General features: G+C 46.8%; 1 protein-coding gene across 9 annotated transcripts in view; it reads left to right on the plus strand.

Moving 5' to 3' along the window:
• DNHD1 (dynein heavy chain domain 1) overlaps window positions 1-23,428 on the plus strand; it is a 76,898-nt gene that overhangs the window by 45,731 nt on the left and 7,739 nt on the right. For 8 of the 9 annotated variants that reach the window (XM_032853333.1, XM_032853331.1, XM_032853334.1 and 5 more), the window contains 12 exons: window positions 36-2,922; window positions 3,130-3,307; window positions 3,494-3,686; window positions 3,926-4,214; window positions 12,224-13,835; window positions 14,025-14,233; window positions 14,431-14,635; window positions 14,711-14,813; window positions 18,232-18,381; window positions 18,635-18,817; window positions 18,956-19,387; window positions 19,565-20,036. In XM_032853333.1, the coding sequence (XP_032709224.1) occupies window positions 36-2,922; window positions 3,130-3,307; window positions 3,494-3,686; window positions 3,926-4,214; window positions 12,224-13,835; window positions 14,025-14,233; window positions 14,431-14,635; window positions 14,711-14,813; window positions 18,232-18,381; window positions 18,635-18,817; window positions 18,956-19,387; window positions 19,565-20,036 (6,913 nt within the window). The remainder of the gene's footprint in view (window positions 1-35; window positions 2,923-3,129; window positions 3,308-3,493; window positions 3,687-3,925; window positions 4,215-12,223; window positions 13,836-14,024; window positions 14,234-14,430; window positions 14,636-14,710; window positions 14,814-18,231; window positions 18,382-18,634; window positions 18,818-18,955; window positions 19,388-19,564; window positions 20,037-23,428) is intronic. The other variant, XM_032853332.1, reaches the window with a different exon arrangement.

Consider the following 23,428-nt stretch of genomic DNA (forward strand, 5'->3'; position numbering starts at 1 on the left):
AGAGCTTCCCTCACTTTTATCTCCTCTCACCGCAGAACTCCCGGTTCAAGGCCACAGACGATCAGTATCGGACCCTGATGCAGATCTCTGTAGATGACCCCTGGGTTCTGTCACTTATCGTGCCCAGTGTCAAGCGGAGCCCTCATTTCCAAGGCCAGCAGCTGCAACAGCTGCTGCAGGCAGGCTCTGTGGAGCTGGAGGGCATCATTATGGCCCTTAAGAGTGTGCTCTATCGGGTGTGTGCTCATTTTCCCCGCCTCTTCTTCCTCAGCGATAGCGAGCTGGTGGCCCTGCTGGCTGCCCCCCTGGAGTCCTGCGAGGCCCAGCTATGGGTACGGCGCTGCTTTCCTCATGTGCACGCTGTGAGCTTCACGTCCAGCCCACTTGACGAAAAGGTGGATGACCGGGAAGCAAGACCAAATGCATCGACCTGGGTGGAGGCGCTGGCGGTGCTAGGGGCAGGCGGCGAGGAGGTGAAGCTGCCGAGGTCCATTCCTCTGCATTCAGATCTCCCCAAGTGGCTGGCCTCTCTGGAGAAGTGCCTGCGTCTGGCGCTGGTGCACAAGTTGCATGGTTGTGTGGCTTCCCGCCTCACTCTGGGCCCATCGCTAGATGAGGCCTCTAGGCAGCTGCCCCAGGAGAGCCAGCCGGCCCCACAGCTGTTTGCCCACCACTGGCTGCACATGGTCCAGGCCTTCCCGTGGCAGTGTGTGCTGGTGGCAGAGGAGGTGGTATGGCGGACAGAGATGGAGGAGGCTCTGCTGGAGGGGAAGACCCCTGCCATGGTCCGCGTGCATGTGTGCAAGCTCGAGGCACTGGTGAATTTTATACGGGCCCAGAGGGCCTCCCAGGGTGAGCAGCCCCTGGGCTCTGTCCGCCAGGCCAGCCTGCTCAGTGCCCTGCTGGCCATGGCAGTGACTCACCGGGATATAGCACAGATGCTGCAGGAGCACCAGGTCAGTGATCTGACAGATTTCCACTGGGCTCGCCAACTCAAATATCACCTGGGTTCACCTCATGTCATCCCCCAGAGTCCCCTGCAGAGTCTCAAGACTATCGCATCTGCTGTGACTTCTCCGTCGCCAGCGGCATGCTGGATAGACGTTCTCGGCCGGTCCTTCCTGTACAATTATGAGTACCTGGGTCCCAGACTGGGGTCTCTGCCCAGCCTGCTGCCTGAGCGGCCAGCCCTGGTACTGTTGCTGGCCTTGGAGGAGGTGGCCTGTGGGACTCTTCTGGGCCCTGATGGAGTAGGCAAGGCAACCACGGTGAAGAGCCTAGCACGGGCCCTGGGGCGCCAGCTGGTGACAATGCCTTGCCTGCCTCAGACAGAGGCCCAGAGTCTAAGCAACTACCTCAACGGTGCCTTGCAGGGTGGTGCCTGGCTGCTGTTGGAAGCGGCTCAGCGCCTGCCCCTTGGCTTGCTGTCTGCCCTGGGCCAGCGCCTGGCCGAACTGCACCACCTCTATGCCCCACTGTACCAGGCGGCCTCCCGAAGCCCCAGCACTGTTGACCCCACACAACCCCAGCTCCTCGGCAGTGGCTTCTTTGAGAAACACCACGTATACATACGCCTTGGCTACGGCTCTCTCCTGACACTGCGTTCCCTGAGCCCTGCTGTGCCTGCCAACCTGCACTTGCTTCTGCGGCCTGTGGCCTTGACACTGCCTGACCTTCAGCGAGTGGCAGAGCTGACCCTGCTAGGTGCAGGGATGCGGGACGCCTCCCGCATGGCTTCCCGCTTATCTAAATTCTTCTCCCTAGAGCTTGAGCTGGCGTCAGCGCCCCTGCCCTGCCGTTTGCCCCTGCTCCAGCACATACTGGAAGACATGATACAGAATTTAAATGTGACCAAGGAGGAGCCCAAGTCCCAGCAGCCCCACAGCCTGGTTGTGACCGAAGAGGCTGCCCTACTGCGTGCTCTGCTACGCTCGCCACTCTTCAGCACCCTCCGTGGTCTCCACCTGCACAACCTCCAAGAGCTGCTCTGTGGGCTCTTCCCTAATGCCAGGCAGGTGCTGGCAGAGCCTGAGGCACACACGCTGAGTAAACCATTGCTGGTGGAGGAATTGCCGCAGATAGGCATTCATCCCAGCCCTGATATTTTGGGATCCCTAGAGCAGCTGAGCCAGGCTCTGGGCCGGGCTTTGGGTATTATACTCCTGGGCCCCGCAGGCAGTGGCAAGACCACTTGTTGGCACAGCTTATTTAAGATCCAGAACCATCTGGCGGCCAGGGAGGATGCCTCAACCCAGGGCTGCCAGCCGGTGGAGGTCACGCACCTATATCCCAATGTCCTTAGCCCCCAGGAGTTCCTGGGATGGCTAGATGGCCCCTGTTGGCACCAGGGTGTCTTCCCTAGGCTGCTGCGTGCAGCCAGTCCATGTAAGACTGTGGGCCTGAGGGGGCCACCACAGGAATCAGTGGGGATCCAGCACTGGATAATATGTGATGGGGTAGCCAATGCCTCTTGGCTGGACCCCATCACTTGCCTCCTGAAAGATGTCCCCCAGCTCAGCCTCCCCAGTGGTCAGCAGATAGCACGACCCCCAGGTACTTTTCTCCTGATGGAGGTGGGAGATGCAACAGGCATGTCCCCCACAGTGGTGAGTCAATGTGCCCTGGTCTGGTGTGGTGGGGAGCAGACGTGGCGGGGGATGCTTAGCGTCCTGATGGCAGCCCTGCCGCACGAGTACCACCTGCATCTCCACACGGTCGCTGAGCTCAACCACCTGGCCGAAGTGCTGGTGCCAGCAACGTTCCAATTCCTCACCTGCCAGGGCGCCAGCTCTCTGCTGCATGTTCATGGGCAGCGGGCTATTTGCCCAGGTGTGGCTGAAGTCACCAGTCTGGCCCGTATCTTGCGTTGTCTGCTTGACCCCCACCTGAGGACAGATGAGGGGGAGAAGGCACACATCTCAGGTGAAGGGAAGGGGAGGGGAAGGGATGGCTCAGAGATAAGGGGCCTTGAGGAGAGCTGGCATATAGCTGGTGCCTGGCACATGGGTTCTTTGGTGGGCTTGGGTCAGGGGACCGAAAGTGGACAATGACAGAGCCAGTCTCTGTCATTCTCTCCCCGCCACCTTTTTCCTGCCCGGGCTCCTCTTCTGGCCATGGTGACCTTTGCAGAAGACCTCAGCTTTAGCGATCCTGTGGCCCAAAGCTTCAAGTCCTCAAAAAGCAGCTCTCTGAACCCGTCCCAGGTTGACAATGATGATGTACCTAATCAGCGCAAGAAACATTTGCTGGCTGTCAGCAGCTTTCTTTTTGCATTGATCTGGGGCTTTGGAGCCCACCTGCCCTCCAGGTATCTGCAGGGGCGGGGTTGGGAGTGGGTGATGCAGAGGGCTGAGATGGACTGGCACGTGGAAGTTAAAAACTCAGATGACATCACTGTCGGTGGGGGCGGAGGGGGGAGTGGAATGTGTGAGTGCGTCACAAATGGAACTGTTGTCACTATCGGACCCTTTTGCCCATACATCCATCTGAACAGGCTCTGGCCCCTCTTTGATACCTTCATGAGGGGTTCTATTAGCTGCCTCTCCAACTATCCTGAGCCACCGCCTTCATCCTTGGTGTTTGATCTACATGTGTGTCCTGATAATGGGACATTGGTCCCCTTCACTGGCCATTACCTGGGTAGCCGCATCAGGGGGACTCTGGGAGCCTTCAACCCTTCTCCACAGGTGTGAAGACAGTGGGGCAGCAGTTGGGGTTGGGGCTCAAGGAGATATCCTGGGGGAGCCCATGTTCTAGGCCCGGCTAAGGTCTACCTGCTCCTGTTCGTTGATATGTTCTCACAATCACAAGAATACATGAAGTGTTCTGCAAGTGCAGTCTAAGATGAGACCCCTAGACTTTCCTTTCAGCTAAATTACTATCCTAAACTGGCGCTGCCCCAGTAAGCCCTGCTCCTGTGCCACAGACCGAACGGCTCTTGTATGTGGTGGACCTGCTTCTGTCGGAGGGACACCCAGTGCTGCTGGCTGGAGAGGCGGCGACCGGGAAGTCCACCTTTGTGGAGGTGCTCGTGGAGCCGCATCATCCCTATGTGTGCAGCCCCATCCACCCTGCCTTCACTCCCATCCACCTACGCCTGCTGCTGAGTCGAGGGGTCCAGGGCCAAGCACAGGCTGCCCCGTGGCCTGGGCACCACCTGGATTCTAAAGGCTCCCTCCTCTTCCTGCTGGAGGATCTGCACCTGGCCGCTTCTGGTAAGGAGCTGGGTAGAGGGAAGGAAGGAGTCCTTGTGTTCTCTTGAGGCTGTAAAGTCCCTAACAATATTTACTGACTCCCAGTTAGACACCTACAGACCAAATCTCAGCAATCCATTCTTAGTATCTTCTCATTGTACGTATGCTTCCTGAACAATCATAACCCTCCCATGACCTTATCTACCATCTCTGTGTTTGGCTGCTAAATACTTATCCCCAGGCCAGGATGTTCTTTTAAGCACTAGACCTGTTTATCCAACTACTTACTGTGTATCTCTACGTTGTTGTCCCATTGGCACTTCAGATTCAACTCATCATCTTACCCCTAAAATCTGCTTCTGTCCTCTATTAACTAGTACAACCATCCATCCAGTAACTCAAGCCAGGAATCTCGTTGACATCTCCCCCTTTCTTACCAAAATCCATTCACAGTGTCTCTCAATTTGGCATTCTATATATCTCTCAAATCTTTCCACTTATTTCCATTCCATCTTCCCTGGTTCAGAGAGTCATTACCTGAAACACTGGTGAATGCTTTTGCAAGGCTCCTTGCAATGAGGCTTTCTTCTCTAGGCTCTTACACGCTGTACTCCAACTAGAGACAGCTGGGTACAGGCATTCAATAAATCAAGCTTCCGCTAGCCTCTGGGATTTCGGTCCTTTCTGCCTTCCCTGTATTTATCTGGCTAAGTCCTTATTCTTTACAAATAATCTCAGTCAGTGTGTTCTCTAGGAAACCCGAGCCTCCAGGCTAGGTTAGACACTCATCTTGTGTTCCGTAAAAAATCTGTGACAACCATAGTTTTATGATTATATGTTTACTTGTTTATGCTTATTCTGAGCTTCATGAGAAGAGAGATTCAGATTTGTCTTACTCATTTTGATAGACTCAATAGGAAGTAAGTGCTCAGTAAGAGTTGGTACAAACAAAGATTAGAAAGGAAAGGGGAAATTGTGATAAAAGTTAGCAATATTGAAGTTTAAAGTTTCTAAAGTGGTGTGCCCCTAGATGATGACAGGTTTGAATATGGCCATGGAAATGGGCAGAATTGGAGTCAGGGAAGTCAGTGGTCTAAAGCATTAGCTGGATTGTCCAGTTAGACCTGAATATGGGATGTAGAAAACTTGAATCAGGTGGTGTATAATTTATTGAGGACTATGTGCTGCATGTTTTATCTATGTCATCTTTAGTCTCTATAAAAGCCTATTAAGATGGAGATTTTGAGGGGAACCTGGGTGGCTCAAATGTTTAAATGTTGGCCTCCAGGGCAGGTCCTGATCTCTAGGTCCTGGGATCCAGCCCCCATGGAGCTCCCTGATCAAGTGAGGAGTCTGCTTCTCCCTCTCCATCTGCCTCTCCCCCTTCTTGTGCTCTCTCTGTCTCTGTCTCTCTCTCAAATGAATAAATACATTCTTAAAAAAAAGAAGAGATATGTTATGGGCATTTTAAAGATGATGAAACTGAAAGATTTTATAATTTGCCTAAGACACTCAAGCCAGTTAAGTGTCAGAACCAAGATTAAAATTTAAGTCTGTGTAACACTAAAACTTGTAATTTTCTACAACTATATTATTTGGGCCTTTAAGTGAGTTTGCACAAATAATCAAATTGTCAGTGGAAAATAGAAAGGGTAAATTCAGATCTGTGAATAGCAACTGAGAAGAGATTTCAACAGGAAGGTTGAAAACATTGCAAACAATGCTGTGGAGTGAAGTATATTACAGTTGGCAGTGTAAAAGATATCCCAGGGTGACAGCCACCGAAACATCTTGTATAATATAAAAAATTAATAAATGTATAATAAAACAAAAAACTGTGACCCATCATCTAGAAAAAAAGTCAATAAAAACTGACCTTAAAATGGTCTAGAAGTTAAATCTAGCAAATATCTACAGCAGCTATTATGGCTGTTATAAGAATCCTCAGGTAGTTAAAGGAAAATATGACTCAAATGGATGAACACATAAGTAATCTCTGCAAAGAAATGGAAACTACTAAAAATAACTAAACAGAAATTTTAGAAGTAGAAAATACAGTAACTGAAATGAAAAATTCACTGCATGGTTTAATAGGAGATTGGAGATAGCAAAAGAAAGAGTCAGTGAATCCTGACTGTTCTGAGGAACAGAAATATATTGAATATGAATAGAGCTTCAGGCAGGGGCGCCTGGGTGACTCAGTTGTTAAGCATCTGCCTTCAGTTCAGGTCATGATCCCAGGGTCATGGGATCAAGCCCTACATCAGGCTCCCTGCTTGGCGGGAAGCCTGCTTCTCCCTCTCCCACTCCCCTTCTTCTGTTCCTGCTCTGGCTGTCTCTCTCTCTGTCAAATAAATAAATAAAATCTTAAAAAAAAATAGAGCTTCATACACACACACACACACACACACACACACACACACACACACATAACTGGAGGTCCAGAAGGAGAGAGAATAGGGCAGAAAAAAACCTATGAGGAAATAATGACCAAAATTTCCCCAAATTTCTTGGAAAATATTAACTTTTCAAATATAGAAAGCTCAGTTACCACCCAAGTAAAATAAGAAGAAGAAAACCACACCTAGGCACATCATAGTCATATAGCAGGAAATCAAAGAAAGAAAAACCTTGAAAGTGGTCAGGAAAAAGATAAAAACATGTTATGTATAGATAAATAGTATTAAGAGTGATGGTTAACTTCCCATCAGAAACAACAGAATTCAGGGGATAGTGGAACAACACATTTCAAGGACTAAAAGGTGGGGGCAGGGGAACTTGTCGTCTTAGAATTCTCTATACAGTGAAGATACCCTTCATGAAAGCAGATGAAATGAAAGTACGGATGTATGAAAGCTGGGAAGATTTACTGTTGCTACAACTGCTCTGTAAGAAATGCTAAAAGGGACTCCTGGGTGGCTCAGTTGGTTAAGTGGCCAGCTCTTGATTTCAGCTCAGGTCATGATTTCAGGGTCATGTAAGATCAAAGCCTGCAACAGCCTCTGTGCTGGGTGGGGATCCTGCTTAAGATTCTTTCTCTATCCCTCTCCCTCTGAGCTGCCTGCCCACCCCCTACCCCAGCTCCCGCCCCTCACTCTCTCTTAAAAAAAAAAAAAAAAAAAAGCCTAATAGATGTTCTTCAGGCAGAAGGGAAATAGTGTCATATGGAAACTCAGATATACAGAAAAGAATGAAGAGTGCAAGAAATGGTAAATATGTGGGTGCATATAAATAACTATCGTTTTCATCTTTTAATTTCCTTAAAATACAGTTAAGAGTTTAAAAAGAAAAGTAATAACATTTGTATTTTTTTCAAATTTTTAAATTGTAATTAGTTAACATAGAGTGCAATATTGGCTTTGGGAGTAGAATTCATTATTCATACTTACATACAACACCTAGTGCTCAACACAAGTGCCCTCAATACCCATCACCCATCTAGCCTACCCCCCACCCTCCTCTCTCTATCAACTCTCAGTTTGTTCTCTGTCTCTTATGGTTTGCTTCCCTCTCCCCCACTTCCCATATGTTCATCTCTGATTTGCAATGATGTAGATGGAGCTAGAATGTATTATGCTAAGTGAAATACATCAGAGAAAGACAATAGCATATGATTTTACTCATATGTGAAATTTAAGTAATAACAGTTTTAGATGGAGTTGATAATATATGGAGAGGTAGAAAATAAACTGGAACACTAGTAAAAGGATAGGGTATGGAGCGAGGAGTAAAAATTATACTACTGTAAGGGTCTTACATCTGTTCAATGTGAAATAGGAAGTGGGAAAGGTCAGGTATGAAGTATTAAGTGGCATGATATTACGTAAAAGTATCAACACATTAAGGAGGCATAATATTACCATAGAAAAATCACTAAATAATAATAGCAAAGAGTATAATTTAAAATATATAATATTTTAAATATAAAAATACTTGTTATGTAAGAGGAAGGAGGAAATGAGCAGTAGAGAAATTAAAGATAAAAGGGACAATTAGAAGAAAAATGACAGTATGATGGACTTTAAAACAAACATATGGGGCGCCTGCGTGGCTCAGTGGGTTAAGCCTCTGCCTTCAGCTCAGGTCATGAACTCAGGGCCCTGGGATTGAGCCCCGCATCGGACTCTCTGCTTGGCAGAGAGCCTGCTTCCCCCTGTCTCTGCCTGCCTCTCTGCCTACTTGTGATCTCTCTCTTTCTGTGTCAAATAAATAAAATCTTAAAAAAAAACAAACAAACATATGAATAGTAACATTAAATGTAAAGTCCTAAGCACTCCAAAAAGTCCTTCAAGATAAAGGATATTACCAGAGATAGAGAACTGGACATCTCTTAATTAAAAGATTTAATTAATCAAAAAGACATCAAAGTCCTGAATGTATATGCACCTGAAACAGCTTCAAAATATATTAAAGAAAAAAAATGGATAGAAATGAGAGAAATAGCAGGTACAAAAATCATAGTAGGAGATTTAACACTCCTTTCAATAATTGATAGAGCAGGAGAGAGGAAATAAGGATGTAGATCTACATAACACTATAAACTATACGTATGTTTATAGAATGTCATACCCATCAGATGCAAAATGCATTTTCTTTCCAATTGTACGTGTAACATTCTCTAAGACAGATGATATGCTGGGCTACAAAATAAGTCTCAACAAATTTCAAAGGATTAAAATTTATAGAATATTTCCTCTAACTACAACAATAAAACTCATTAATAACAATATACCTAGAAAATTCCCAAATTCTTTGAAATTAACACACTTATAGGCGTGCCTATGTGTGATAGTCAGCTAAGTGTCTGGTTCTGGATTTCAGCTCAGCTCATGATCTCAGGGTCATGAGATCGAGAGCCACATCAGGCTCTGTGCCTGGCATGGAGCCTGCTTATGATTCTCTCTACCTCTCCCTCTGCCCCTCCCCACCCTCTGCTCTCACACTCTCTAAAAAATAAATAAAATAAAATAAAATAAAATAAAATAAAATAAAATAACACTTCTAAATAACTCATGCATCCAAGAAACCGCAAGATAAATGAGGAAATATTTTGAACGGAATAATGAAAGCAAAATGTTATCAAAATCTGTGGGATGTAGCTTACACAGTATATCCCTTTTACTCAACTTTCAAAAATCAGTGTAATTCATGACATTAACAGAATGATGAAAAGTGTAAGATCATCACAGTCGATAAGGAGAAAACACTTGGTTAAAATTCAACACTATTCATGGTAACACTCAGCAAACTAGGACTAGAAGGGAACTTTCACAGTTTGACGAAGAGCATCTATTAAATTAAAACCCATAGGTAAGGGGGCACCTGGGTGGCTCAGTGGGTTAAAGCCTCTGCCTTTGGCTTGGGTCATGATCCCCTGGGTCCTGGGATCAAGCCCTGCATCAGGCTCTCTGCTCAGCAGGGAGCCTGCTTCCTCTTCTCTCTCTGCCTGCCTCTGTGCCTACTTGTGATCCCTATCTGTCAAATAAATAAAAAAATAAAATCTTAAAAAAAAACCCCTATAGGTAAGTACGTAATTAATGGGTGAAATATCGAATACTTTCAAAGATCAGTCACAAGGCAACAATGTCCACTTTCACTGATTCTATTCAATATTGCACCAGAGACCCACACCAGTGCAATAAGAAATAAAAGCCTTAAAATTGGAAAGACAAAGTAATACTGTCTCTACTGATGTACAACATGATTTCCTACCTAGAGAATCATAAGGAATCTATAACAACAACAACAAAAGTGAACCCTACAAAACTGCTAGAATAAATAAGTGAATTTAATTTGGTGGGTCAGGGCACCTGGGTGGCTCAGTCTGTTAGGTTAAGTATCTACCTTTGGCTCAGGTCATGATCCTAGTGTCCTGGGTCCCAGCCCCCGAATCAAGCTCCCTGCTCAGTGGGGAGTCTGCTTCTCCCTCTCCCTCTGCCCTTCCACTCCATTGTGTGCTCTCTCTCTTGATCTCTCTCTCTCTCTCTCAAATAAATAAAATCTTAAAAAAATAATCTAGCAGGGTCATAGGATACAATCTATTGATATCATTAGTATTTCTATATCCTGGTAACAAACAAAAATTTTAAGTATAGTTAAAATATCATCTGGAAGCTTAAAGTATTTAGGAATAAACTTAGAGATATACTCTAAAAATTACTAAATATTGCTGAAATAAATGAGACTTAAATTAATGGAGAGATATACGACGTTCATGGGTCAGAGGAGTCAGTATCATTAAGGTGCTCATTCTCCCCAGATTGATCTATGTCTGAGCAGGCTTTTTTTTTTTTTTTTTTTTTTTTTAAGAAAGTGACAGGATTGATAAACTCATTCTGAGACTTATGGAAATGCAAAAGGCCTAGAAGAGCCAAAATTACTTCGGAAAAGAAGAATAAAGTGGAAGGGCTTATACTTGTTATTTCATGACTTACTATACAGCTATAGTAATCAAGAGAGTAGGGTATTGGTATAAGGACATGGATACAGATAAACTAACAGAAAAAAACAGAGAATCTGATATATGATCATATGTGGTCAATTGGTTTTCAACAGTTGTGCCAAAATAATTCAACAGGGGAAAGGGTAGTCCTTTCAATGAATAGAGTTGAAACAACTACATATCTGTGTGCAGATAAAAGGGTACCTTAAATCCTACTCCATGACATACACAAAAATTAATTATAAATCAATTAAAGATCTAAATGTAAAAGCTAAAACTACAAAACTTTACCAAAAAATGTTAAGAGAAAAATCTGTGTGACCTTGGTTAGATGCAATGATTTTGTAAATAGGACACAAAAATTAGATCTTAGGAAAATTAAAAACCTGTGTCCTTCGAAAGACATTCTTAAGAAAATGAAAAAAATAGGCCATAGACAGAAATATGATACACATATCTGAAAAAGGACTTATGCTCAGAATACATAAAAAAGCTCTTACAACTCAGTAAGAAATGGTTGAAAAAAAAATAGATACTTCACAAAGGAAAGATTTGTGAGTGGCCAATAGCACATGTAGCAGTATTAATTTGTATCGTCAAAACCTGGAAACAACCTAAACGCCCATCAGTATGTCAGCAGACCTACAATTCTGGTATTTTTATAATGGAATGCTACCACTCCAGTAAAATGAAACACACCGATGCACACAAAACATGGGTGAAACCCAGAATCATGCTGAGTGAGAGAAGCCAGACCTGGCAGACTACATACCATATGATTCCCTGTAGTTGAAGCTCCAGAACAGACAAGGCTGTGGGGCGCCTGGGTAGCTCAGCTTCCAGCTCTTGGTTTCAGCCCAGGTCATGGTCTTGGGGGTCATGGGATCGAGCCCCGCATCAGGCTCTGGGCTCGGCTAGGCACAGAGTAGGCTTGGGATTCTCCCTCTCCCTCTACCCCAACCTCGCTCTCTAAAATAAATAAAATAAAATCTTAAAAAAAAAGAGGCAAAGCTAATCGATAGTGATAGAAATCCGATCAGATAGAAGTTCCTGGGACAACGTGGTAGGGGGATTGATGGCAAAGGGTCATGAGGGAACTTTCTGAGAAGATGAAGCATTCTAAGTATCACTGGGGCAGCAGATACATGGGTGGATACATTCATCAAAACTCACTGAACTATATATCTAAAATGCATACATTTTATTTTATATAAATCATATCTTAATAATGACTTTACAGAAATGCACATGTGCTAATTCCTCCTTCTGATTGTGATGGCTGCACTTATCTCCTCTTGTGGTCAGATCAGGTTTCCATCCATCTCAGCTTCCAAACCTTCCTACTGTTAGTGAATAATTGGTCACAGAGATAGGATTTGTGGGGAGAAGAAAGAAGAAATTACTCACTTTAGGGAGAGTGTGGGGGGGGAGAGATCAATTTACTCAGACATGACTGAGTCCCAGTGCATCAGGTGTACAAAACTCCTTTAGAGCCCTGCGTGCGCCAGAAGTAAAGCCAGTGAAGCAGGAACAGGAAGAATGGAGTGACACGGTCATGTGCATCCCTGTTGGTCTTTGTGTCCCACAGACCCCGGGAAGAGCTGCCAGCCAGTGTTGGAGACTCTGCGCCAGGCCATAGATGGCACGGTGTATGGCCACAGCACCTTGGAATTGCAGACGCTGCAGCCTGTAGTCAACTTCCTTGCCACCGCCACAGTGCCAGGCTTCTGTGAGCGCCCACTGTGTCCACGCCTCTTTCGACTCTTCACAGTGCTGGCCCTGGGGAGTGTGACCCAGGCCATGCTGCTGAGCAGGCACACACCAAGCATCCAGGCCTGGCTTGAGCGCTTTCCCTCTGTGGAACGGGAGGTGGTTCTAGCAAAAGCCCTGGTCCAGGCCTCGCTGGAGGCCTGGGAGGCGGTGGGCAGCTGCTTTCTGCCCTCCCCCCTCCACCCACATTACCGCTTCTCCCTGCACTCTGTGAGCCAACTCCTGGGCAGCTTGCAGCTGCTGCCCATCAGAATGGGCTCCCGGGGCTTTCTGGACTGTCCCAGCCATCAAGAGCACTTGCGCCGGGTGTCGGGCCTGCGTGGCACCCGCCTGATGATTATGATGGCCATGCGCAACATGGTGCGTCTCTGGTTGCACGAGGCCCAGAGAACCTTCTGTGACCGGCTGGACAGCCCCAGGGAACGCGCCTACTGTGCCAAGCTGCTCCTAGGAGTAGCTCAGAGTGTCTTCTGCTGTGGGCCGGCACCCCAGAACGGGGGCAACGGCTCAGAGGAGGAGGAGGATGAAGAGGAGGAGGAGAGGGTGCCTGAAGTGGAATCTGAAGGAGAGCTGGCCCAGTGGGAGGATTTAAGCAACAGCGGCAGTGAGACAGAGGAGGAGGAGGACCCTTACAGCCTGGATGTCACCACCAGCTCACCCTCCAGTGATTCAGGTCTAGCACCTTCCATAGTACCAGTAAAAAGGGAGACCATAGAAACCCTAAGTCCAAAGATGAGCCAGGAGGAGGGCACAAAGGCTTCTGGCTACAAACTCCAGTTAAACAGAAGCAAGATTTGGTGGCAGAAAACAGCCCAGATGGACCTGGCCTCACCCCTTCTGCTACCAGTGCTACTACTCCGCCCCCAGGAAAAGCCCTCAGACCTGGTCTTCAGTCAGGAGCTAACGCTAGGGTCCAACTCTGAGAGCCCCAGCTTGTACCTGGAACGGCAGTGGGAGAGCCTGGAGGAGCAGCTGTCCACTTCAGCTGCTCAGCTGAAGCTGAGCGCCCACCTTGCCCGGTGCCACTCCATGGCCAAGCACGTGGCCCGCCTGGTCCGGGTGCTGGCCAGGCCCCGGCAGCATGGCCTATTGCTCTCCAGGGCTCTGGGTACAGGGCGCCGTACGGCCATCTCTCTGGCAGCCAGCATTTACCAGGCCCGCCTCTTCCATCTGCCATCTGGCTCAGAGGAGGCCATTCTCCAGTGCCTACGGGATGCCAGCTGGCATGCTGGCATGTTAGGCCAGCCGGTGGCCCTGCTGGTGCCCAAGGGTGTGGATCTCACTACCCTTCATCGTCTGCTAGCCCTGGCAACCTGGGGCAGTTTCCCTGACCAGTATACAGAGGCAGATCTGAACAGCATTGAAGAACATCTCTCCAGAGAAAACCTTAGTGTCAAGCAGAACATCAAAAAGGAAACACTGTTGCAAAGGTGAGACCAAGAACCCCATGTGAGGTGCTGCTCTGCTCTTGCTCTATGCTGGCCAAAAGGCCAAAAAGAAATCTAAGAGCTGCTGTGAGGGCTCAGAAGATTGGGGCTAAGGGTTCAGGGTTTGGCACTGGGCTTAAATGGGAAAACAGGGATAAAGGGGAGCATGGTATCTGAGCCCCTGGCCCACAGGTTCTATCAGCAAGTCTGCAATCACCTGCACATGTTCATCCTGATCGGAGATGACCAGATCTACAGGGAGCTGCCCTCCACCCTTTTTCTGAGGCTTCTTCAACTGGCCATTGCTAGCATTGACCGCTATGAACCGTGGGACCAAGATTCCCTCATCAGTGTGGTCCGGTACTACCTGGAAGGTGCTCAGAATCTATCCACTGATGATGGTAAGCCCTTTCTACCTGTTCTCCCTACTACTCTCAACCAGGTTTTAATGAGGATTCAGGTCAGTCTCCCTGTCTCTCTCTTCCCAGAACCTAGTGATCCCCTTCACCTTTTCTGCCTTCCTTCCCAAATCAGAAGAGGGTCCCTTTTCTTACCCATTTTCCTATAAGCTCACAGGCTAAAGTCATGCCCATTTCAGACTCTCTGAAGTGCCCAGACCTCCAGGCGTCAATTCCCAGGGTGGCTAAAGCCATGGCTCTCATTCACCTTTCGGCTGTCAGCTATTATGGACACCTATGCCCTGAGTTGCCACTCGTCACCCCCAAGACTTTCCTAGACTTTCTGGACACCTTCACACTGCTGCAGCAACAGATGACTCTGCAGATTAAGAACAAGTTCCAGCGGTGAGTTGTCCCATTTCCTGTACTGTACCTCCTTCTGCTTCCTTGGGCCCACTTATTGGTATATTGTATCTCCAGGATCCAGAATGCGTTGAGTCATCTGAGAATGATGATCAAGAAGCACAATACCTACACCAACTTTGTCTTCAACTTAGAACAGCTGCTGAAAACCTCCCGCAAGGTAAAGGGGGAGATTATGAGGTATGCACAGTAGGGTCAAAGCAGGAGCCCACAGAGGGCCTGAGTGAACCTTTGTTCTTATCTCCCGAGAGTACCCCTTTCCCCAGGGGATCTTTTTAATCCCTGCTGCCTCCTCCTCTAAACTTTTGAGTTTAGGCTCAAAGTTCCCTATGGCACAGCTGAGACCAGGCTGATTCTTCTAAACACAGGAAACTCCAGTGTCTGCTTCTGCTGTCCTCACTATGTACTTTGATTATGGGAAGTCCAGTTTACTTCCCAAGTAACTTGTATACATTTCCATCAGGGACGAGGCAGAAATTACATTCTCACAGTTGCCTCTACTCTTACCCTTTCTTCTCCTGGATTCTCTATCATGGCTCATTGGCACACCTCTTATGTCCCTCCTTTTTCCCATACAGCTTTGTCCCTGTACCTCTTCCTTCCACAAAAATACCAACTATACAAGGATCATACATACACTGGAGAAATGTGGATGGTAAATTGACATTTTTAGGCAAGAAGCAGAAAGAGATTGGAATGGTACACTAGACCTTGCTGTTCTGAATTTCTTTAGTCACCCTCCTCTATAGGACATCTCCCAGTAACCAATTCTCTTCTCACCAATCCCTGTGCTCACTCCCTTAGAGCTCCTCCAATACAATACAAATCTCTCACATAACAAGAGAGATTTTTTCTAGTCCAAATCTAAATCCCATCATTTTTAATAAGAGGAATTCTGAAACAGTTTTCTTTTTCTTCCTGCTACACAAGGCTTTGGTGAAGGTTCAGGGATTACCTCAGAGAAATAATCTGGTGGTCAACCCACACACAGACAAATGCTTCCCCCCTACTGGGCTTTTAGGCCATAAGCTCCCAATGCCTAGACTATCTCTTTTGATGGGTGCCCCAGGGCTCTCACCCAGTGCTGCACAACTGTAGAAGTCTGGCTTCCATTGTATCCACATGCATGGTTGTCATCGTGTTCTCTGTAAATGATGCTCCCTAGAGTTCTCCTAGTACTGGTGCCCTCCTACCATCTACCACCAAGGATCTCTAGCTTAGATGAAATCTCAAGACTACTGAGATTAAAAAAAAGAAGAAGAAGAAAAGAAAAGAAAAGAAAAGAAAAGAAAAGAAAAGAAAAGAAAAGAAAAAAAAGTTCACAGAGGGACAGGAATGGCCTCTCCCATGTTTTCCAAATTCCAGTTTCTTGTCTTGGGTCCTACCATTTCCCAAGATGATTAATACCAGGAATTGTTGATCTGGCTTAAAGGTGCTTTTATTCTTTGATCCCTGGGTCAGTTATATTAAAGGACAACATAAGAAGCCCCAAATCTGGATAAGAGATGTTCATAGTGGGGGTACCTGGTTGGCTCAGTCAGAAGAGCATGGAACTCTTAATCTCAGGGTTGTGTGGGTGTAAAGATTACTTAAAAATGAAGCTTTAAAGAGAGAGAGAGAGAGAGGGAGGGAGAGAATGTTCAGTGTCAGAAGCATTCAGTGTCAGATCCTTTGGCCATTCACTCAATAATCATAATAGTGTGTACTTCTTTCAGAGTTCCCTAGGAAACAGCATTACCATCCACTTAGTTAAGCCAAATCCCAGGAGTCATTCTGGAGTCCTTCATCTCTCTTCTCTCTCCTATTCAGCTGGTTCATTTATTCATTACTGTACTCTATAAAAATTAATTGAACTCCACTCTTTTTGTCCACCCACTCATTAACATGTATGTCTGTGTCTACATAGAGCTATGTCTACATCTAAATCTAGGTCAATAGAATCCTTGCTATAACTTTCTGAGGTGGCTATACTTTTTCCCATTTTACAGATGAGAAAACTAAGATCCAGAGAGGTTAGGATGAGGATTAAATGATCTCACATGGGCAGCATTTGAAAGTGCTGGCACACAGTAAGAGCTCAGTAAATGATAGCTCCTCCTAATAAGAAAGATAAGGTACTGTACTGACCTTGCCTTCATGGTGCCTAGTTTACTGGAACATATAGACTCATCCAGGCAATTACAGGACAGTGTGTTATGACAGAGCAAGTCCATTGATACAGAGCGAGTGTTATGACAGAGCAGGTGGGCTCTGAAGTATCAAGACTTTCTAGAGAAAGCAAAGTGCCACAATGAGTTACATGTAGAACATGGCAAACACTAAAAAACATTCCGTAAATATGGAAACGAGTGAAGTGCATTCATTTTTCTAAGGGGTTAGCTAAGATTTGGCATAAAAGGGAGTGGGGGTGGGGAGGATGTCACAGGCTGAAGTAAAAGCACGGGCAAAGGCCCAGAGGTGAGAGAATGTGTGCCACGTGGGAGAGGCTGAAAGTCAGGAATGGCTGGAGAGTTGGGTGCTGGGGGAGGAGAGATATGAGGTTGGAAAGTGGAGTTGAGGCCTCCTGGGCATGGAGGCCTCATAAACCAACTGGGAGAGTGATGAGTGTTCAGGAACATGATAATGATGGTGTTTGGTTGCAGCATGGAGAGTAGAGTAGAAGAGAAGCTGAATAGGTAGTGAGGGAGCCCATGCATGGGCAGGGGAGCAGACAGGACAGACTGGTAGGAGGCAGACTTGAATGGACTTGAAGATGGGCTGGGCTTGGGGGAATAGAAGAGATGGAGTCAGGGTAATGATGAAGTTTTCTTCCTTGGGAAACTTGGGTGTATTCTGCCATAGTTCTCTGAGAAAAAGAACATGTGAGGAGGCAAATAAGGTTGTAAGAGATCTGATGGGGCATAGCCAAGACCTTCATTTGTGGACATGTGGAGTCTGAGGGGCCTGCGAGGCATCAGAGAGGAGATTGCCACTAAGCAGATGGATACATGGATGTGGGGCTCAGGAAAGAAATCTGGTTTGAGATAGTGATTTGAGAGTTTTTAAAACAGAAGTGGTCATCAAAGCCATGAAATTAGGCAGGATACATAGAAGTATCGAATGAGAAGATAGGGAGGCCCTGAAATGTTGCCAAGGGATATTTAAGGGATGGTAGAGGGAGAGACAAAGAAAGAGCAGCCACAGAAGTTGGACAAAGCCAAAGGATAACACAGAGTTATGAAAGTCAAAGGAAGACAGTGCTTCAAGAGAGTGGGAACTATCTTCTGTAACAAATGCCACTAATGGGTCAAGTCAGATAAAGAGTGTAGCATAATGGTTAAGCACACAGGCTTTGGAGTCAGACTGCCTAGGCCTGTGAGGCAGATCAGGAGAAGCAAGCACCCACTTGAAGCTGCTCATACACCAGTAAAGTGACAGTTCCAGGGCTCAGTCTTTATCTGGGGCCTATACAGAGTTCAACTTGGTCATCCTGACTGTCAAGAGAGGAGTGCTGGAGTCCTAAGCCCACAGGCCTCCCTTTGGGATATTCCCACCTGGCCCAGGATGTTGAGCTGCAGAGCCTGGATCTCTGTTTACAGAACGTGACTACACTTCAGCAGCAGCTACAGAAAGGCCGGCTGCTCATCAAGCAGCAGCTGGCAGAGTGTCAGCAGCAGGAGAACCTCATTGAGACCCTGACCAAGCAGCGGGATAACCTGCGGGCTCAGCACGAGGCTTTCCTGGAGCAGGTGGGCTCTTCCTGCTGCCAGCCCTGCACTGGTCTTCTCCTGAGAGGGGACAGCCTTTCACAGGAGAGATGCCCAGAGGAGAGAATGGGATGGCTTGTCATGGAGTTTTCTGGGGGAGGGGAAAAGGTAATAGGATGACTTGAGGAACTACCCTCATGGGAACCCCGAGGAAGAAGTGATCCCTCCTGGCAACACCTTGAAGGAAGAGGACACTCTGGGAACTCACTTCCAGAGTGCATCTCTCCTCATTTAGATGCGTAAGGCCTTCCTGGGACCCCTGAGCCAGCTGCAGGTGGCTGACTTTGAGGAAATAAGGAGCTATCGAGCACCACCAGAATCAGTGGTCCAAGTAACCGATGCACTGTGCAACCTGTTCCACTGTGAGACAGGTTGGGCCAGTGCCAAGCAACTCTTATGCACCGAGGATTTTTACCAGGTAGGGAATGTGGAGCTCAATGGAGGAGGAGAGTGGAGGCCTAAGGGGCAGGGGACGCTGGTGGAGTGAGGTGGTTGGGGCAAGGTTCTGAGCAGAGCACCTATGTCTGCCTTTACCTCTCTTAACACACTTTCCCAGGAGCTAGTGTTCTTCCCTAAGGAGAAGATGACAGACTCAGAGATGATAAAGCTAACCCAAGCTCTGAATGCTCCAGGTATGAGTGATGCAGCTCTACGGGCAATAAGCATACCCGCAGCAAACCTGGCCGCCTGGCTCTGGGCTGTTCTGCGCTATGGGCTGGCCCAGCGCCGAGGACTACCTACGGGCCTGCTTCTGCGGCAGATAGAGGCCACACTGGCTCGGGAGCAGGCCCACCTGGGCCGCTGCCAGTTCCAGGCCCAGGAGACCCTAGAGCACAATTTGGATCTGGCTAAGACACTGGAAGAGGCCCGGGCTTCAAGCAACCAGATGATAGAGAACCTCAGTCAGGCTCAGTGTGGCCAATATCACAAGTGGCCCATCAAGGCTGCACTGCTCACACCCATGCACTCCTGGACTACAGAGCTCCAGGTAACCAGCCCCTCCCGGATTACCCCCTTAAGTTCATTTCTGCACTACTGCCCCCAACTCCTTGGCTCCTCCCTGGGCCCTCCCTGCCACACTTTCCTGCACCCCCTGCCTCACTCCTTCTCTGCCTGTACCTTCCTCGCTGGCCCACAAGCCCTCCCCTCTCCCTTCTCATGCCAGAAGTTGAAGGGGCACTGCCTGACTGTGTTCGGAGACGCCCTCCTGTGTTCAGCTGCTATCATCTACCTGGGTCCTTTCCCACCGGTGCGGCGCCAGGAGCTACTAGACAAATGGCTGGCTCTGTGTAGGGGCTTTCAGGAGACCCTGGGTCCAGATGATGTGGCACAGGCATGGAAGCAGACGCAAAAATCTGTGGTCATGCCACCAAAGAACCCCCTGCTCTCCATACGCTCTCCCTTCAGCCTTCTGTCCTTGCTGAGCTCTGAATCTGAACAGCTCCAGTGGGACCGAGACTTGAAGCCCCAGGCTAAGTCAGCCCGCCTGGCAGGCCTGCTTCTGAGAAGCAACACCCACTACTCCAGTTGCCGTTGGCCTCTAGTGCTTGACCCCGACAACCAGGCCCTCATCTGGCTGAACCCGCTGCCTCAGCAAGAGACTAGATCCTTGGTCCCAGGTCCCACTGAGCACAGAGGTAAAGCCAGGGATGATGAACACAATGCTTCTCGGGTCTCTGAACTGCCAACACTCTTGGCCACATGTGGTCCTCCCTTTCATAATGAAGACACTAAATTTTTGTGGCCAGGGTATCCTAGACTTCATCAGCCCATATGATATTAATCAATTAGGTCACATTTGCATCTTAGGACCTATTTTGCAATGATTCTGAATCTACATGGCTGACCAGTCTATGATCTTCCACTTCCCTGGTCTACCCAGCACTCTTAGAAACTTGGCCTACAACTCAGAACCTTCCTTACTATCCAAATTTACCCCATGTTCAGGAATTCTGGGGAAATATTTCTATTAGCTCTGCTCGGAGCAGAGACCCATCTGGGTAGAGTATCAGAAGGATATGTTTCCTAGGGGAAGGAAATAAGGGTGTTGTGTAGGGGAAGGAAAAAAGGTGTTTATTTTCCAGAAGAAGAGGTTGGGAATGGCACTGGGGAGAATAATAGACATCTATAATGGACTAGGTATGTAATAAAGTGGTCTGTAATATGGGCTCTATAATCAGACTGTCTGGGTCAAATATCTGTTCTTTCCTAGCTGTGTAAATAGGGCAAGGTACTTAATCGCTCTAAGCCCAAATTTATTTGCAATAAAATGAGCATCTTAATTATACCCATCTCATAAAACATATTAAGATAATTCATGTAAAAGGGATTTACACAGTGCCTAAAAATAAGTTCCCCAAAATGTTAGTGTCACTACTAACATATTACTGCTACCATTATTCCACTCCATCCCTTGGCTGTCCAGCACAACCTTCCATTGTGCCCATACCCCATTACACAAATGCCCATGACACAACTATTCCATGTAAGTGAATTTACCCCCTCTCTAATAAGAGGCACCCTGAAGAAACCTCCAGCTGTAGCGTCCAATTCTGAGTCCACGAACTGTGAACATCAGACCCAGATGTGGTTCTTTGTGATTCTGTAACCTATGATAGAGTGAGTACGTGCTAAATCTCACCCTAGTAATACACCTGATACGCAGATTGAAGCAAACTCAAACCGAGATAACTACAGTAAACATCCTGTTTAGAAACTGGGTAAGGGTAAGAAACACACACACGTCTATTAGTCTTCAGCATGTGCTGTGTGACACCAGACAGTGACAGTAAAGAGAATAATTAGCGGGCGCCTGGGTGGCTCAGTGGGTTAAGCCTCTGCCTTCGGCTCAGGTCATGATCTCAGGGTCCTGGGATCAAGTCCCGCATTGGGCTCTCTGCTCAGCGGGGAGCCTGCTTCCCCCTCTCTCTCTCTGCTGGCCTCTCTGCCTCTTTGTGATCTCTCTCCATCAAATAAATAAATAAAATCTTTAAAAAAAAAGAGAGAGAATGATTAGTATCACTTCACTGGCTATAGCGGGAGTTCTTGGATAGCCACTTTGGCTGTCCTGAGTTCCAATGAACAGTATACTTTTCCTAGTTCACTGTCCCCAGTGCTATCTGTGAAAGAAATATTGGGGAAGAGTCTCCTGTTTGTAGCTGTTCTGCCTTACATACCCACTTCCTATTGGAATGGGATGGGGCCTTAGGATTTGCCTTAAAATGAAGCAAACATGGATCACTTATTACCAGACAGGGGATTTTCTAGCTAATTTCTTTAACTCTCTCACCTTTTTACTTCAGATTGCATGTGTAAGGACTCTATTAGCTATTAACCAATGCCAGAAATCTTGGCATATTCTCATTCTTGAATTTAAACCCCACTTTTTGTCTTCTCTCTTAACACTGGTTCTAGGGACTCTAGCTATCCCACTAAGCCTTAATGTAAATGTCACCCATCTAAACCTTGGCCTTAACCTCAGAGCTGTAGTAATGAAACAGTCTGCTGAGCAGTGAGCTTAGACTAACTGGCTATGGAATGTAACCCCTATTACTTGGGGCTGTATCCCAATCAAAAGGGGGAGGTAGACTATTATGTTTGTCAAGCAGGGAATGCTTAAAAAGAGAAGTGCTAGGGATGGACCAGGCTCTTCCAATAGCCAATAATTTCCTATTCCATGCAACATAAGGTAGAAAATAATTTTTGCAAATCAGCAAGATGCATGAGTATCTGATCATCTGTGGTCTGAAATTGCTTGATATGTAGAAAGGAAAGGAAAGAAAAGCAGAAAGGAAATTTCTTTTTTTCTGGAGGTTGTTCCTCTTATCTAAGTAGAGAAGTAGCCAGCATGCCTTCTACTAAATCCACTGAAGTTCAATGAGCATATGGTCCAAGTCCCATGAGATAAACCAACTTCTTACCCACCACATAACCTAGCAGGCAGAAGAAAAATCCTCGTTGCCCCTCCCCACTACTAATTCACTGTATCAGCTGGGAATGCTATCATGATCAGTAACAAAAGCTCAACTTACCATGGCTTAAGAAATAAGAATTTAGGGGCGCCTGGGTGACTCGGTGGGTTAAGCCTCGCCTTTGGCTCAGGTCATGATCTCAGGGTTCTGGGATCAAGCCCTTCATCAGGCTCTCTGCTCAGCAGGGAACCTGTTTCCCCCTCTCTCTTTGCCTGCCCCTCTGCCCACTTGTGATCTATATCTCTGTCAAATAAATAAATAAAATCTTTTTTAAAAAAAGAAATAAGAATTTACTGGGGCACCTGGGTGGCTCAGTTGGTTAAGTGATCGACTCTTGCTTGATCTCAGCTCAGGCTTGGATCTCAAGGTCATGAGTTCAAGCCCCACATTGGGTTCCATGCTGGGTGTGGAGCCTACTTTAAAAAGAGAGAAAAAGAATAGAAAGAAGGATTTATTTATCTCACATTATAATAAGTACTGAGATAAGCAGGTACAGGGCTCCAGTACCGACTTCAAGTGCCCAGATTCTTCTTTCTGCTCAATGATCATTAGCATGTTGGCTTATCACATTATAGTGACTTGAATGTAGTGGGTTGAATCCTAACCCACAGAACCTATTAATATGAATTTATTTGGAAAAAGAGTCTTGTAGGTATAACTAAGTTAAGAACCTTGAAATGAGATCACCCTAGATTATCTGGTTGGCTCTAAAAACAATGACAATTGTCCTTATAAGAGAAAAAAGAGAAGGCATAGGTACACAGAGGGAAGGCCTCATGAAAATGGAGACAGTGCAGTTATATAACCACAAGCCAAGGAACTCCTGGAACCAACAGAAGCTGGTGCCTTCAGAGGGAGTGCAGCTTTTCCAACACCTTGATTTTGGACTTCTGGCCTCCAGAATTATGAAGAAATAAGTTTTGGGGTTTTTTTCCCCAGCTACCATATTTGTAGTAGTTTGTTACCATCTTGGCTGCTATCCCGCCAAGCATCATGTCAGAGTGCTGCTAGCCATCTCTGTCCCTTCTCTCAGGGAAATAAGAGATCTTCCAGAAGTC

Source organism: Lontra canadensis, unplaced genomic scaffold, assembly GCF_010015895.1.
Source record: "Lontra canadensis isolate GAN:19392208 unplaced genomic scaffold, GSC_riverotter_1.0 scaffold7, whole genome shotgun sequence".
In the NCBI taxonomy this organism is placed as follows: domain Eukaryota; kingdom Metazoa; phylum Chordata; class Mammalia; order Carnivora; family Mustelidae; genus Lontra; species Lontra canadensis.